This window comes from Alligator sinensis, unplaced genomic scaffold (assembly GCF_000455745.1).
Source record: "Alligator sinensis unplaced genomic scaffold, ASM45574v1 scaffold514_1, whole genome shotgun sequence".
Taxonomy (NCBI): Eukaryota; Metazoa; Chordata; order Crocodylia; family Alligatoridae; genus Alligator; species Alligator sinensis.
In genome coordinates, this window is record NW_005842385.1 from 1,107,294 (window position 1) to 1,123,809 (window position 16,516).

At 41.2% G+C, this 16,516-nt stretch overlaps 1 protein-coding gene across 13 annotated transcripts in view; it reads right to left on the reverse strand.

Moving 5' to 3' along the window:
- Window positions 1–16,516, reverse strand: part of PIGN (phosphatidylinositol glycan anchor biosynthesis class N) — a 170,722-nt gene that overhangs the window by 36,464 nt on the left and 117,742 nt on the right. For 12 of the 13 annotated variants that reach the window (XR_003095436.1, XR_003095435.1, XR_003095437.1 and 9 more), the window contains 4 exons: window positions 15,102–15,193; window positions 11,702–11,813; window positions 5,183–5,291; window positions 179–281 (listed from right to left, as the gene is read on the reverse strand). Coding sequence is in view for 7 of the 13 variants with exons in the window: in XM_025211020.1 (XP_025066805.1) it covers window positions 179–281; window positions 5,183–5,291; window positions 11,702–11,813; window positions 15,102–15,193 (416 nt within the window). In the remaining 6 variants the exon portion in view is untranslated. The remainder of the gene's footprint in view (window positions 1–178; window positions 282–5,182; window positions 5,292–11,701; window positions 11,814–15,101; window positions 15,194–16,516) is intronic. The other variant, XM_025211022.1, reaches the window with a different exon arrangement.

Below are 16,516 nucleotides of genomic sequence, written 5' to 3' on the forward strand. Positions count from 1 at the left end.
TGGAGAAATGGAATGCATGTAATACCAGGAGGATTATAGGAAGGAAATGCTGCTGATGGAAAAGATAAGCTATGCAATTTCAAACACTTCTACAGTTCTTAAATTTTCATATACAAGCAGCACATGTATCTTGTCTCATATAAAACATATCAAAATGTAAGAAGAAGTAGGTACCCACCCAGTGCTGAGGAGCAGATAGGTTGACATCAAGGAGAGCAGTATGCTGAGCAATCGCTGGAAGAGAAATGTGGGGCTCAATAATGGCACTACCAAGGAGGAGGCTGCAATAAATATGAAACTGTAAGTCACTGCCACAAGCATGGAAAATCTATTACTTAATTAAGAACACAAAGATAAAATGTTGCATTTATTTAATTTGCAAATATTTATGAACATTCACTCTAGACCATACTTCCTGCTGCCAGTTTCCTGAAGTTTGTTTTAAACAAGCTAATCAAAGTTTTCCATAACATTTACTGAACTAACTCTATTCTCTTTCATATTAGTTCAACAAATCTGCCAAAGTTTGGAAGAGCTACAGAAAGCATCCAATTATTAAACTGTTGCTGTTTACGTGTAAATTTCCCCTCTTGCATGAGCATAAACAAGAACATTTTAAGGAAGCCAGTAGTGGCACATGCTGAATCAATTTTAGGTGTCTCATCTTGGGAACTTAAGTTAGCATCCAAACAATTTCATGAGAGGAAAAACAACCCACAGTCCACTACCAAATGTTGAATCCAGTTATTCATTACATCTAATGGCATTTTAAGCTTAAAGAAGGCCCAGAACAAGAGGGAGTTGCAGCAAAGCTGCTCATCAGAGCTGGCGGTAAGGAAATAAGCATGGCACCTGTCCCCATTAAGCCCATCGGGTATGATCATTCCTACTCACGATCTTAAGTCAGGAGAGAATCCCTCTCCCGGACCTTGCTATTCATGACATTATATCAGATATTAGTCATTAATGGATCTGAATATTTCTTAGGGCCCTCCTATATGTCGAATTCAAGCTGGATAGAAACCAGCTATAAAGTTGTTACACATTTTTAAGCACTAACTTTGTAGCCAGCTGGCTCTTTGTATAGCAGGAAGGACATTTTTTTATGGTGTGAAAATTACTTTGCACATGTAGCCATTCTAAATTTATTACATGATTAACCAGTTAATTCTGTGATAATTACTTTGCATGTGTGGCCAATCTTTGTGCGTGTGCTAGTGTACTTTTATTGTGCAATTAACCAGTTAATTGTGTAATATATGTAACGTGTAGCAGGGGCCTTACTGACCTCTGCAATTCCTCTTGTATGTTTGTTTGTCATATTTATAACTACTAAAATATTTCTTCAAAATTTAGAAGTGGCTAAGGCAGATTTCTTACCAATTGTGAAAATTTGGGTTAAAATACAAATATTTTTTTCTTTAACTTAACTAAAACAAACAGTGCAATTGTAAGGAACAGAGGACACATCTGTATTTGTTTTACGGCTATTGTGTGTACCTCTGCATGTTTACTACTGTCACATAGCTGCTATTACATAACTCTAACTGCTATTGCCAGCTGGAACTCTCTGCAGGTCTTCCAGAACCCAGCAATGAATCATTTGTTCATATTACCCATGAGAGCACAAGGCAATGAAACTGCTCTTGGGGAGAGTGGGGAAGGGGAGGGAGGGGGAGGCAAGAAACACTTTTGACGCACTCAGAACAAATGTATGCACCAATTTGACCTGGGTCAGGAGTTCTGCTCAAAACCTCAAGGGGTTCTTGGGTGGGAAACTCTTGGACTAAGGAACTCTAAAATGGATACACGACAACTGTGGCATCTTTAGACATGCTCCAGAGTGGAGGGGGCATTTGAATTAGAGTGGCTCTCAGGAGCTGCTCTAATTAAAGTGCCCGCAGTGCCTCCTGTATTCAGTGTCCCGTGCTTCAAAATGGCAGCAGGGGTGTTTCAATTAAAGCTCATCTGATGGTATTTGCTGAATACACGTGACCCTGAGGCTGCTGGAACATACTTATTAGTATGCATCAAAGCAGGTGTTGGGCACATGTGTAGGTGCCCCCTGTGACCCGACAGATGCACGTGGACCAGAGGTCCAAATGTCAGAGTGCAGACAGCCCCAATGCTTGGAGTTAAGTGGGATCTACATAAAAACTGGTGAACATGGCTACATTCAGGGAAAGCACTCTCCGCAAAGGTGTTTGTGACTTTTGCTGCTCTCTCCCTCTAACAATAAGCACTTGTTTTAAAAAAGCCATTCTGGTCTTCGCAACTTCATACTGATGTCATGCTCCCAGAGAGAGCAGATGCCTAATCCAGTTGGAGCAGCTGAAAGTAGCAGTTGGTAAGCAGGGGACCCAGTAAGATTGGTAAATCATATCTAGAAGAGGAGTGGATCACAGGACTTCACTCAGGAGTGAAAGTGTATGCCTGTCACTAAACAAGGGCACCTATTGGAAGGCACAGCAAGTAAAAGGTACAGCTTCACCCTGGACTACTACTGTAACCCATGTCATTTTTCCCCACTTATAGAACATTAATTCAAGTCTTGAAAAAAGGCTCCTGAGGCGTTACGGTTCTATTGTAGGCCTAAGTCAAACATTTTTTCCAAGAAAGTTCCACACTTTCAGATCTACTCACTGGCAAATACATCATGCACTACAAAAGAAGCAGAAGTAGGAAATGAAACATCTACGAGTATCAGCAATTGCTTAGTTAAGGTTAGGTTCTCCTTTGTACTTCAAGTGAGATTTCAGCCAGTAGGGGGGTTATTCTGCCAGTGACCTTCTCAGAAGGAGAGTTAAATGAGCCCAAACTGTGCAGAAGTGTTAATGGGAGAAGTCTGGTGCATTCACAGTGCCAGTAAGTCTGAGAAAGGGCATACAATTCAGGCTGCTATCTTACAGGCCAGGGCTGTCCAACTTTAAGTGGCTGGGAGCCGCACGCCCCACTGGCTGCATGCTCCGTGGGCTGCACCAGCATAAGCCATAGGCTCCCTGGGCAGTCTGCTGTGTGGGTGCCCCAACCTCACCTTTACCTCCCCAGCCATGGGTTCCCCCACTACACCATGCACCAAGGCCAGGCAATTATTTTGGGCAGAGGGCCGCTTACTGAGTTTTGGCAAGCCATCCAGGGCCACATGACAGGCAGCCCAGGGCAGATAAATATTCATTTTCTAAATTTTTTAGGGGCCCCGCGGGCTGAACAGAATGACCTGGTGGGCCGTATCTGGCCCCCGGGCACATTTTGCCCACCCCTGCCATGCACCATGGGAACTCTGGGCCACACTCTACCACTTCATCCCCTGGAGCAAGGGCAGGAAGTGGAAGCCAGAGGAGGGAGGGGAAACCTGGAGACCCAGGCTTCAGCTGCATCCACAGCGATGGGGGGAGCAGTGGCTGTACAGGAGTCTGGGGTAACAAATTAACTCTTTGTGGGCCACGAGGCCCCAGGGCTGCGAGTTGGATAGCCCTGCTACAGGCTGCAGTGCATGCAAGTGTACTAATGGCGACATACCTGTTGCCAGGTTCAGGACTACAGGTGATGATGACCTGTTAGAGGTCTTAATCCTTCAGCCCCATGGCTCTTGGGTTTAAAGTTGCTACACAAACAGCAACTAACTGCTGCAGCCCGTGGCCCACAATCCCTCTCACAGGTACTTCATCATATAGAACTGAATGGTTGTTTCAGATATGAAGGCAAAGGTACTACTGTAATATTGAACATGTCTCTGGCACAAGTTCTGCCGCGTATAATTTATTTATTTATCTGAAGTTGCAATTCTACAAACTTTCTCTGGGCACAAGAGGAAAGATTTCCAGAATTACTTCCCTTGTAATTCTAGGCATCTATGTCCTCTCTTCAACTCAACTTCCATTTTGAAAAAATCTTCTCTTTAGTCCTTTGTGTAAAAATATTCAAAACAAGAGGGAAAACTGGGTATCTAGCCTTTCACTAAGATTTGTGCAGGTAGACACCAATGACTGGAGTTACTTCCTGCAGAGTCAGGGTTGGCTTATTGTACGAGGAAAAGAGGACAGCGCTATGGTGAAGTGTCCAAGAACAAACTCTAAAAGAAACATGTTCCCTTTAATCTTGCTTAGTTGTATTAATCTTATGTGCAACCATTTATGCAGACAGAAGCTTGTTTATTAAGAAATAAGCTCATTTTTAAATTCAAGCAAGTCTACCAATATCTGAATTCACATGCCCTACAAGACAGCAAGTAATCAGATAAAAGTCAACAGTCTAATATTAAACCAAGTTTAAATATTTGTTCTTGAACTTCAGCAAAAGGTTGTTATCAAGCCTTACATGGGATATATTTACTACTGAAAGCAATTCCTAAATTACCATAGTCAAGAACAAATAGTTGGAATACGTCTCTGCCAAAACACTACTGATATCTAAAATTGATTAAGGACATGACTACAAAAGTCATTTGCCGAATAGAAAGGCTAATGGTTTCTAAGTACTACATTTCACACTCCCGTTGATAACTATAACTGCTTAGGGTAAATAATCATAAATTCTTAAAGATAAAATGGCATCAAAAGTTAGTTTGGTGTTGTTTTTTTCCTTTAAAATGATCCCAGGCCTTTAATAGCTAATATTTATTACTGTTTGCAGACTAAAAATCCTTTCTAAGGAAGCTCTAAGCAGCATGGGTACACTCCAAAAGTCTTGCTATGTTTCAATTAAAACTGAAATCACAGCAGATGGCATTTTCCTGAAACAGTGTTTCAGTTTTCTGTGTTAGTTCTTTTGCATACAGACTCAGATTGCTTTTTCTTAACTGCAATTCAGCAAAATGAACATTTGTGTATTTATTTCCCCCAAAAGCAAATTAGAGACATGCAGCATATTCAAAACAGAATATCAAGACTACTTGTCTATTGAGGCTTTACATTTATAACCTTGAAATCACTTTAAACAAATCTACTAAAATAGCCCTGAAATGGACCCGTTTTGTTTTTTAATAACAACTGACAGATTAAAGAAAAAGAATGCTTTTGCAGGATGAAAGATGACACATTACATTCAAATGTTTTGGTAAACATTCAGGAAAAAAAAATGTAGCAAAGGACAAAATGAAAGATTTAATGTAAAAACAGAGACCCACGCGCTTCCCTCCAACCTGAAAGTTATTTGAAAACTGGATTTGGATAGAAGATCTTACCTAGAATTGTCCAACTGATAATTTGATTAATTACAGGCAGTCCCTGCTTGTGCTGAAGACTGCTGTGAGTAGTGTTCACAACATAAATTGAAAGTGCTATGCTCAGCATCTGTAAAAGAAAAAAACCCAGACAAAACAGTTAATCTAAGGCAATGACTGGGCTTGTGGTAACAATAGTGAGCAAATAACACACTGCAGGCAAACACAATACTTTGGTCTTCCTGTCACCCTGAAAAACGCATGCGATCTGTAGAAAGCAAGGTTTCCAGCATTTGCAAGCAGGCATGGAAGGGTTTGCAAGCTACCTGGCAAGCCTCTCTCTGTACAGAAGGTAGAAAAGCCCCCAGTTCCTTCTTCTTTTTTACTTTACCTACCAATCTTAGGAAAAAAGAAAAAAAGCTTTACTCACCTTCATATTTGAACACATGCAACAAGTTTCAAAAGTGCTTGGTGAAATCCACAGCACTGATTTGGGAATATGTTTTAAAAGGCTTTAAAACAAGCATGGCTAGCAAAAAAAGAAGAGGCTAGAAAAAATTATTTTCTTGAACTAGCTTTTCTTTTAAGGCTGATGTCACTTGAATCACTGTCATACAACAATCAACCACAGCAAGGAAATTCTTCTATAACCTAGCAAAAGGAGACTTCCCTGTTCATGAACCAAAAGCTTATGATTTTTTTTCCTCAACTAGACTGTAAATAATAATACATTCACAATACTGTGATGGTGACCAAAAGCAAAATTAGGTTTGGCAGCACAATGGGCTAGACACTTTACAAGCACCAAGATTTACATGATACTAGAAACTCCCATCTGCTTGTCTTAATAATGAGGATACTGTGACTTTGTATTTATTGTTCCCAATTTTTTTTTCTTTCCTCTTTGAGTATCTGTCATTCATACTCCATGCACAGTGACATCTGGTGGTAATTTTAAAGAATATGCCTTCATACTAGGTCACTTTTAAGCCTGATTTTCAAAAGCCATCTGCAGGCCTTATTTACTTCCATCATTTCTAAAGTTTAGGCCACAAGGACACACAAAGCATACTTCTGCATAAGTGCTAAACCCCAAAGAGCCCAGATGGGCAGTTCAGTTAAGCACTAGAAGCTGGAATATTTTTGCAAGATTCTGACCAACTTTTTGACCTGTCCTCCCCCTTTAAAATATCTCTTAGTCAACTTTGAAATCTTATGGCGCCCTAGATCACCTCTGCTATTGTCTTGTCACTGGTGAATTTGAATTTCATGTACTATTTTATATAAGGTATATGCTGCAATCAGAAAGGATGCAGTTTTACAGTGACTGCCCAAGCTGCTAAGTTCCACAATAGGATCTTCAAGGTAGCATCAATGCCAATTCCTGAAGAAACCCAAGTGAATATCCAGAAGTATTCACACTAGTTTCAGCTTCCATGAAAAAATGGAGAACATTCTTCTTTGTGAAGGTAATTTAAAAAATGTAAACCAAGAGTACATACTGAAAAGTTGGTGTTTGGTTTTTCCTAAAATTTGCAGCTTATCTGTGATCTTACTCTCTACAACTTTCTAGGGTTTGTCACTGGGGGCTGAACAGCACTCAAGCACACAGGCAGAGGTCTTACATCAGTGATTCTCAGCTAAGGTGCCATGGCAAAGTTATCACATTTAGGTATATAAACACTATACTCTTGAGGAAGAGGCGATATCTAGACCAACATGGCTACAACCTATATCCCCATAAACACCTATACATGATTCACAAGATAAACTCAAGAGATTTCATAGTATCGAAATCATTCTGCCCTGTTGTGGTCTGAGTTCTTTGCTCTATTATTCTTCTGCATTCAGGAAATCAGTGAAAGCTAAGAGCTGGCATTTTCTGAGAGTTGCCTTGAGTCTAAGGCAGAAGACTGAGTCTAAAAAGGTGGAGAACCATTGCCTTATACTCTGGGAGGGCAGCAGACCAGTTCTAGGTTACATCTGTGTATCTGTTACTAGTCTGCAGTGATGCAAATCCCCCCACTAAGCAACCAAGTGATTTATGGCCAGAAGGAAGGGAACAATGCAAAAAACAGTGTGGCGCAGTAGCTGCACACAGGACTTGTGACAAAAGACTGTTTGGCTCTATCCCCAGCTTCAAAATTGGTATCTACTGTGCTCTTAAGACATTATCTTAGGTTCTCCATCTGTAAAATGATCGCCATCACTGTCTGCTTCCACTCAGGGTTCTCAGAGTCTTTCTGTACCCCAACAAAATTGGCTGCCATAAACAGAACTGTTGTGACATTGTGATAAACGAACATTCTTTCATTAAAACAGTAGTTTTCAACCTTTTTTCATTTGTAGACTCCTTTGCAAATTTTGAATGGAGGTGCAGACCCCTCTGAATTGTAAACGTGCACATTCACATACTTTTGATTGATTATAATAATCTTTCACAGACCCCTTAGACAGTCTTCTGGCTTCTAGAAGTCCATGGACCACAGGTTGAAAACCACCGCATTCAGAAATATAGTGAACACTGCAGCTGCCTGGTTGATAAACTATAAATAACCCTCTCCATCGCTGAAGTCTTATATTTACTGACTTTTCAAATGCAGAAATCTTAACAGCAAAAAGACAAAGCCCAACTCTCAGTAGGGAACAAAGTGCAACTACAATTGACATTTCTGATTTAATACCGTCTAAAGCAACCTTAGATTTTGTTGGCAATTTTTATCTTTACAGGCTATGGAGAGAGTAATTAGCACCTTCTAGCTTTACAGTGGCTTGTGTCAAACAGAAGTAGGTCTAAAAACCTAACTGATGTTTCTGTAGAAAAGAAAAATCAGTGTCAAGTGGTTTTGTCACACAAAAGTTCATTTCTTTGCCTCTCTATGCACAGCACAATTTTTTTACAACAAAGACGTATTCATTTTAATCCTGTAGTCAGTGCTCCAATTTGTAGGTGCAGAAACTTAAATCCAAACTATGTCCTATAAAGAACATTAACGTATTTTCAAAACACAGAATTCACATTTATTCCCCACAATCTGAGCCCAAGTTTCTGCCTCTGGAAACCAAGGTGTGAACCAGGCTCAGGAGGGGATCACAGATTTGTCTTCAGGAGTTATCTTGCTGAGGGGGGGGGGATGCAGTGACAGTAGGGATACTTCTAGAAATGAAATGCATGCTATGACCATTGCCACCTATAGGCAATAGTCTTTCTGCCTAACAGTGGGAAAGCTGCCAGAACCTCCTCCCATTAAACCTATTATCACAGATGATGGCAATTATCCAGAAGTATCTTTCCAACAGAGCAGAGATGCAAACCCCCAGAACCCATGCACTGCAAACATTCCCTCACTGATAAAGAGGTAAAGCAGATTTCCAGTGGACTCTTCGCCTCAAAAGCCTACGCTGCTGAAAGGCTCAGAGGACCATGAATACCAGGGCTTAAAGGGCCCCCAGCAATTTAACTGGTAAGGGAGGAAATTTTGGGGGGCCAAGAGGCAAGACCAGATTGTAGGGTTCTCTATTAAGGTCCCAACCTAAGCAGCAAAGGAAAAAAGTGGTCACATTGGCAGCTTATATAAGAATTAAAAGACATACTAAAATGGAAAACACAGCTATCTGCGAGAAAATTATTTGACTCTCCTGTCTCTCAAAGAGGGATAACCCACTAAGATTTTTTCAGTTTGGGGACTTTGTCCAAAAATTGCCAGAAGGGCCAAGCAACAGGAAGTCAAGCAAGTGTGCAACCACCACTAAGTTGCAAAACCCAGTTGCTGAGTTTGGGTTTTCTTCTGAAAAAGGAGGAGAAATGAACCTTGTTCCCTGCTAGGCAGGATCTTTCAGCTATTGTGCAAGTTTCCTTGACACAAGGCCTGGCTCAGTTGAGCAAGACAGCTTTTGAAGCTCTTAGCTCCTGTCTGAGTGCCTGGAGGATGATCAGAAGGACATTCAACATTGTCTAACTTTCACCTTGGGTACATATGAATTGTACTGGACTAATATGAAAGTCTAAGGGACTGAAAGATTTGGGACTGTTCAGCCTGGAGAAGAGATTATTCAGAGGGGACTTGGTGGCAGCCTATAAATATATCAGGGGCATACATCAGGGCTTAGGGGAGCATCTATTCATCAAGGCTCCCCAGGAGAGGACAAGAAATAATTGGCACAAACTGACTGAAGATTGCTTCAGGCTAGACATAAGGAAAAACTTCTTTACAAGTCGAGTGCCGAGGGCTTGGAACAGGCTCCCCAGAGAGGTGATACAGTCATCCACCATGTCAATCTTCAAAAAAACATCTTGATGCCCATCTTGCTGGGGTCATCTGATCCCAGCAAGTGCACGGGGGCTGGACCCAATGATCTGTAAGGTCCCTTCCAGCCTCTAACAACTATGAAACTAAACTGAGTATGATTATTGTTCCGCTCATTTGGGGGTTAGGGCATAAGACGGACAGGAAAATGTCTTGATTCAAAGGAAATTTCAGTACACTGATGGGAACTACTGTACAAAGAACAGCCTTGCCCTTATGAGGAGTTAATGGGTTCCTGGCATGGAAGAGCAGATCTCACAAAAAAGACAGAACTACCAGTAGTCACCATGAAAAACTTGAGATCAGATGAATCAGTGGACTCACAAAGGGGTTCGCAGAGTCTCTGCCAAGAGAGTTGGGCAAAAGTGTAAGAGACTATTCTCAGGCTGGGCCCTACCATGGATGAGGACAGAGGTCTTCCTTAAACATTCTCGGATGAATCACTGATGTGCTTGAACAGGTAAGAGTCCTGATATGGAAGAACCACTATTCTCAGTGAACAACAGATGCCTTCTCCATTGCTGATCTAATTCAGTCAGCTCTGAATGACAGAAGATGTTAGCAGAGGAGCTAAGAATCTTGACTCACACCCTGGAGGCTGTTTATGAGGAAGGGATTTTTGTTTCGGCTAAAGCAAGTACTTCAGTGAACTAGTAATGGCCAATAAAGTAGTAAGAGGAAAACCGGATAAATAGAACAAATACCTGGGATGCAGGAGGCCCGTATTCAAAAAACTGTTCTGACTTGGAGCAGGGAATGGGACTTGGGTTTTCCCACTCCAGGTGAATGGCTTCACTCCGTGAGCTATTGCCTATCCCAGGACAAACCTCATTCTCACCAGAAAGTCCAACCAGGAAATGAGAAGCCTACCCTACAACTTCTGTCAAAATTGCTACATTCCCAGGGAGGGAGAAAAAAGTTAGTCTCAATAAATCAGCATTTTCCAATGAAAGGTTTCCACTGAAAAACTAACCCCAAATCTAGCTCTAACAGGCAAGTGCTTCTTATCTTCTAGGAACAGCAGCAACTTTTTGCAATCTTTTCCTTTTGAGCTCCTAGCACTTCTTGCTATTAAGTGCATCCTTCCCTGAACAGCCAGACAGAACGTGCTGATGCAATCAAGCATCTTGAAAGCAAACAGAATTTCCTGAATCCCTTGACTGACTTAAGAATAGTCTGGCATCTCCTTTACCTTCAGACTCAAGGTCTGTCGCCATGGGAAAACGTAAAAGCACCAAAGAGCTACCTCATTAGGCTGTGGTCCTAGAGCTAAGGATCATGCAACATTTATTTTAAAGATACTCCCATAAAAGCTCTGCTAGCTGCTAGATGACAGAAATACTAGCTTTTTAAAAAAGTACTGAACTGTGGAACTAGAAAGGCTGCTCTTTCTACGGTACTGAGCCACAGAAGTAAAAACCATTATTTGTACACACAGGCAGATATCTTACACAGGCTTTTAGGCACCTGTTTTCTACAGTATGGGGCCTTTTTTTTTTGTACTGCTCAGCCCCTCCAAACTGATGCACTGAACACATCCTTTGGGTAAGCAGGAAATTGTGACATTACTGATACGTTTTACAAAGGGACTGCTTTTGAAATTTTAGCCTGGGGGTGGGGGGATGCTTTGTTTAACACATTTCAAGTTAAAGAGATGTGCACATGATTACTAAAAGGGTAACAACATACCTATAATTGGTTAATTAATATGCAATTTTGAAAGTAATGGTCACACAGTTCAGGAAAATAAAAGGAAAGTCTCAATTTTGTTATAAGACAAGAACAGGATTTAGAATCTTCAGATAAAAAAGTCAGTTACAGATCCATGCTGGTCTTCAACTTCAAGTCAGAAATGGAAAAGATAAACTCTCTGGACCATAGTGTGTCCCTGATATTGGACAGTTATACCTGCAGACTGTGAGAAAGCCATTACCCTTGAAGAACAACACATCAAAACATGCATGGGTAGCAATACATATACATCAAGAAATGTGTCCACAATGAGAAAGAGCATTTAGTACTGCAAATATTACCATATTAAGAAATGTTTTTTACCATGAGCACAGTTTCACTGAAAAAGGAAGTCAATGTGACAATTCTCATTTTTTATCACTTTTCTATTCTCAATTTTTGTTTTTTTGGTAGGGTCTGCAGGATTGGGTCCTTATATAATACAAACCAACTTACATATAACAAAGCAAACATTCAGATGTATTGAAAATTAGTAACTGACCTGAAAAAGAAGTATTGCCAGATCTTTGTGATGCACATTTTTATTTTTGCTTTTCCAAAGAGATGGAAGAGAGGAGACAGATATAAGGAGAATCAACAAACCCGCTGCTGTTCTGTTAAATAAAATAAAATAAAATAAAATATCAACAAAACTCTCCTTTAGAAAACCTACAGGAATAACCTTCATTAAAATGAAAACTAGTCTTGTTGTTTTTTGAAGCCCTGTCATACGCAGAGAGTCACTGTAACCTTTTCTTTCCTCCACTCTAATTACTCAGTTTTTTGTTTTGTGTATGTGCCTTGTTCTTCATATTAAGACGAGCACCCATCATTTTCAGTTTTTTCTGAATTGCTTTCTTGGCAAGTGCTTGAATTGAATGGCAACAAATATTTGTGGTTTAAAAGTAATTTGTTTCAAGTTTTGCCATCATATTAAAACCCAGTGGTGTCCCGCAGGGTTCGGTCCTTGGACCAGTGTTATTTAATATCTTCATCAGTGATTTGGACGGGGATGTGGAGAGCACCCTGTCCAAGTTCGCAGATGACACCAAGTTACGGGGCAAAGTTAACACACCTAATGGGAGGGAGCGGATACAGGCCGACCTGGACAGGTTGGATCAATGGGCAGTATGAAACAGGATGCAATTCAACAAAGACAATTGCAAGGTACCCCAGCTAGGGAGGAGGAATCCCCAGCACACCTATAGGTTGGGGGATGACCTCCTCAGCAGCTCAGCGGCTCAGAGGGATCTTGGAGTCATAGTTGACTCCGAGACGAACAAGAGCTGGCAGTGTAACAAAGCCATTAACAAAGCCAATTGCACCTTATCGTGCATTAGCAGATCCATGACCAACAGATCGAAGGAGGTGAAGCTCCCCCTCTATGCGGCATTGGTCAGGCCACAGTTGGAGTACTGTGTCCAGTTTTGGGCGCCACACTTCAAGAGGGATGCGGAGAAATTGGAGAGGGTTCCGAGGAGGTCCACTTGTATTAGTGGCCTCCGTGCAAAACCCTACAAGGGGAGCTGAGGGATCTGGATCTCTTCAGCCTTCACAAGAGACATCTAAGGGGAGACCTTGTAGCCGCCAATAAGTTTATCAAGGGAGGACAACAGAGAATTGGAGATGCACTATTTACCAGGGCACCCCCAGGAGTAACTCGGAATAATGGGTACAAACTAGTGGAGAGTAGATTCAGGTTAGACATTAGGAAGATATTTTTCACAGTAAGGGTGGCAAGAAACTGGAACAGGCTGTCAAGAGAGGTGGTACTATCCCCTACTTGGAGTTCTTCAAGAAAAGGCTAGATAGGCACCTGGCTGGGGTCATCTGACCTCAGTCCTCTTTCCTGCCTGGGGCAGAGGGTCAGACACGATGATCCTTCGTAGTCCCTTCTGACTCCACAATCTATGACTCTATGAACAAAACACTGCCTTTAAATAACCACAAACGTTTTGAAATAGCAGTAGTCTAACATTATATTTCTAACAGGAGGAATGCTACTACTTATAATTTATTTTTAAATAGTGATAGTCTTCACATTTTATTTACCATTGTAAAACTGAATGCAGTGTTCATTAAAAGATCCAGACTGGCAAGCATAGAATGTGCAGGTATGGGGGGTGGGGCGGGAGAGCAGATGCACTGCATGCTTCTGCTTCAACCTAGATGTAGGAAGAACCACAGGTAGCATTAAAATGGTATAATTCCCATGTTCATTAATTCTTTGGCCTCTCAGCAGGCATTGTCAAAGGTATCTGTATGGTTTCTGTGATATGCACTCATGAAAAAACAAGAACTGAATAAGTACATCCTCTATAAAAAGTCTGCTGAATCTGATTTGAACTTGGTAGTAACTTTCATGTACTGATATATAACCAACATGAGAATTACACTGAGGGCTACTCAGCATAAGTTACTGAAGGAGCTCAGTGACCTGGGATTTAGTGTTGCTGGAGATATAAAAATGTTTAATAAAGGTACCTGGTTTGCACAGACACTCTAGTTTACCTACTACTATTTTACTTTCTTTTCCATCCCTACTCCATCAAGTGCCGCAACATGCTACCTCCGTGTTAAATTACTGTTTCAAGCCTTTCCAAAGACTCCATGAAAAAGATATCTACAAAACATTCCAGGTCCATTAAAATATGTTTATGGGAAAGTCCAAGATATGCAATCATGGCTTGTGTATTGTAATTCAACAAATTAGGCTTGGACTGGGGATAAGGCATATACGGTATATGTATATGCAGCCAAAACAACAGCCGTAAAACAAAAAAGATATCTCATTTGGGTATTTCTGAGATGCTCACCACATTAAAACCCAAGCAGGTGGGCAGTGGTTGGGCCAGTTAGTATAAAAATTACTAGGATTGATTAAAATAGAAAGGCCAATGTTGGAATTATAACAGGGCACCAATAGTTCTGAAAAGCCTTAGATTATAGCTTTTCGTTCTCCTCCCAACCCACACATCATGTATCATTGATCTAAAGCTGTATCTTAGTGATGCACTGTCACACAGTACTTAAATGTCTCCATCAGGTACAATACCTCCTGTGAGGCTGTGAAAGGCAGTGTCAAGTTCAAATCAAGCCTCTTATTTCTCTGCATTAAGTATCATGTGCTATCTAACTGAACTGAAGCTGGACAAATTAGTGGGACCGAAAACTAGACAGGTGAAAAAGATAACTCCTGAAAGATGACCAGGAAGACTGCAAAAGAAATAAGAGTGGATCACGGAGAGAAGATGTACCAGAAGGAAAATAGGGGGAGACTGATGGGGTGGGTGGAAGTGACAAAGGAAAGAAATGCACAACCTGTACTTGGACAGAGAACCGAAAGAAGAAATGGATTAGGAAATGTGAACCAGAAAGATATGAAACAGGAGACATGAAGAAACAGGGGAAAAGTTCATCTCATTACTATAAGAAATTCATTAACTATAGACTATTATTCAAATTACTTAAAATTAGGTATGGGAGTTCAGAAAGACACTGTCAAAGTAAATGGGTTTTAGAGAAATGCGCTCTCTCATGTTTGTCAATGCTATTTACCATGTCTGTACCCAAATGAAAAAGTTTCCTTTAATTAAGATCTTTATTTTCACTTGCAATTTGTCTGTAGTGAAAAATGCTTTTCTCCACATGAAATTACAGAACACTGTGCTGAGTAAATGGACGCAGCTTTTGTTACAGTATTGTTGGAAAATTAGAAGTCCATTTTCATTCATACTAGTGAATAACTGAAGTCTCTATAATCACCTCATTTAAATTCTGAATCTCAATACCTGTTTCAACCAGTTTTCAATAACAGAATTCCTCACATATATCAAAACTCAGCCTACATCTGTGAATTGAGAAATAAAAAGTTGCAAAGAAAAAAAAAATGTTACCCTTACACTAGAGAAATATTTGGTTCTCTTCCGACAACAGGCATCAAGGGAAACATTGCCAGAAGCCAACATAAGAGAGTCCAGCTTACTGCTGTTATCTAAAACAAAGGAACAGAACAGCAGCATATTTGGAGGTCATTTTGAACAGAGAATTGACTGAATGGAGAAAACATTTCAATATATACTATATTAAGCTTGCAGCATAGCAGCTATTAGGGGTGAAAGAAAGTGATTGCATATATCAGAGATAACATAAGCAGAAAAAAATTGATGGGGTCATTTATATTAGAGCACTTTGGCTTCATTTAGAAAGGTGTTCCAATTCAAGAAGGCATTTAGACAACTGATAAAGTCATACTGAAAGCAATGAGAGTTAATGAGTTATGCATATGCTAAGTACTTTCCTAAGCCTGGTAAATAATCTTATGGCAGCGAGGAGTGATAATGCAAATATGAGACCTGTACACAAGTGTAATGTTAAAAGAATTATCCTACAATTAATAAATCATCCCTATTTTACCTGGCAGTAATATTTTCTAGTTCATAAATTAAAGCCACATGATTTACTCAAGTCATTTTCTAAGCAATCTCTAACTTAGCCATAGCAGGAAACCATCAAAAACTGAGAATTTAACATTTTGATTTGAGAAAACTATTTATGTTTCACTTGGTACTAGGCTGCAGGCACATCAAAGTATTCTATAGCAGTAGCATAAGAAGGGGTGGGCAACCAGGGCACAAGAACCAGACATTGCCTTAATTCTGGTGCCCCCCCACCATTTATGAGAGGCATAGCTGCTCCACTTGCAATTTCTGGCTCTAGCAGAGGTGTAGAAGGGCAGCTCCATGCATGGGGCAGCCTTGACACATAAGGAAGCACAAGGCTGCCACAATGCTGATCATGGTGACACAGTCAGACACTGCTGTGGTGGTGGCTAGTTTTGTGTCCTTCTGAAAGGGCAGCACTTGGGGCTGCTGCCCTGGTTGCTCCTCCCACCATTTATACTAGTGGGCTCCAGGGATCAGCAGCAGTGCAGCAGCGTGTCAGGGGGGCACCCTGGGAATTTTAGTTCTCTAGAGTGGCAGTGGATTTTGCTACTGCTGGCAGCAGATTTCACCCCTGCACCCCATGGCACCTGTCCTCCTCCTGGTGCCTACCCCTCCCCCAGCCTCCGACCACCCCCAGATGCCCCTCCATTGTCTCTGCCTATTACCTGTCTCCTCCTCCTCTTCCCACCTCCCCACAGCCCTAGAAGGACTCCAGCCCAGCTGCAACCTGGGGCACAAAGCACATTTTTATTCCAGCCACCACCACTGTGGGCACTGTACTGTGAGTTGCAGCCAGAGCTGCTGCCACTGCACTGGGGGGAGAGGTGGGGGATGAGGTGGTCGGTGGGGTGAGGCAGCGGCACCTGCGGTTC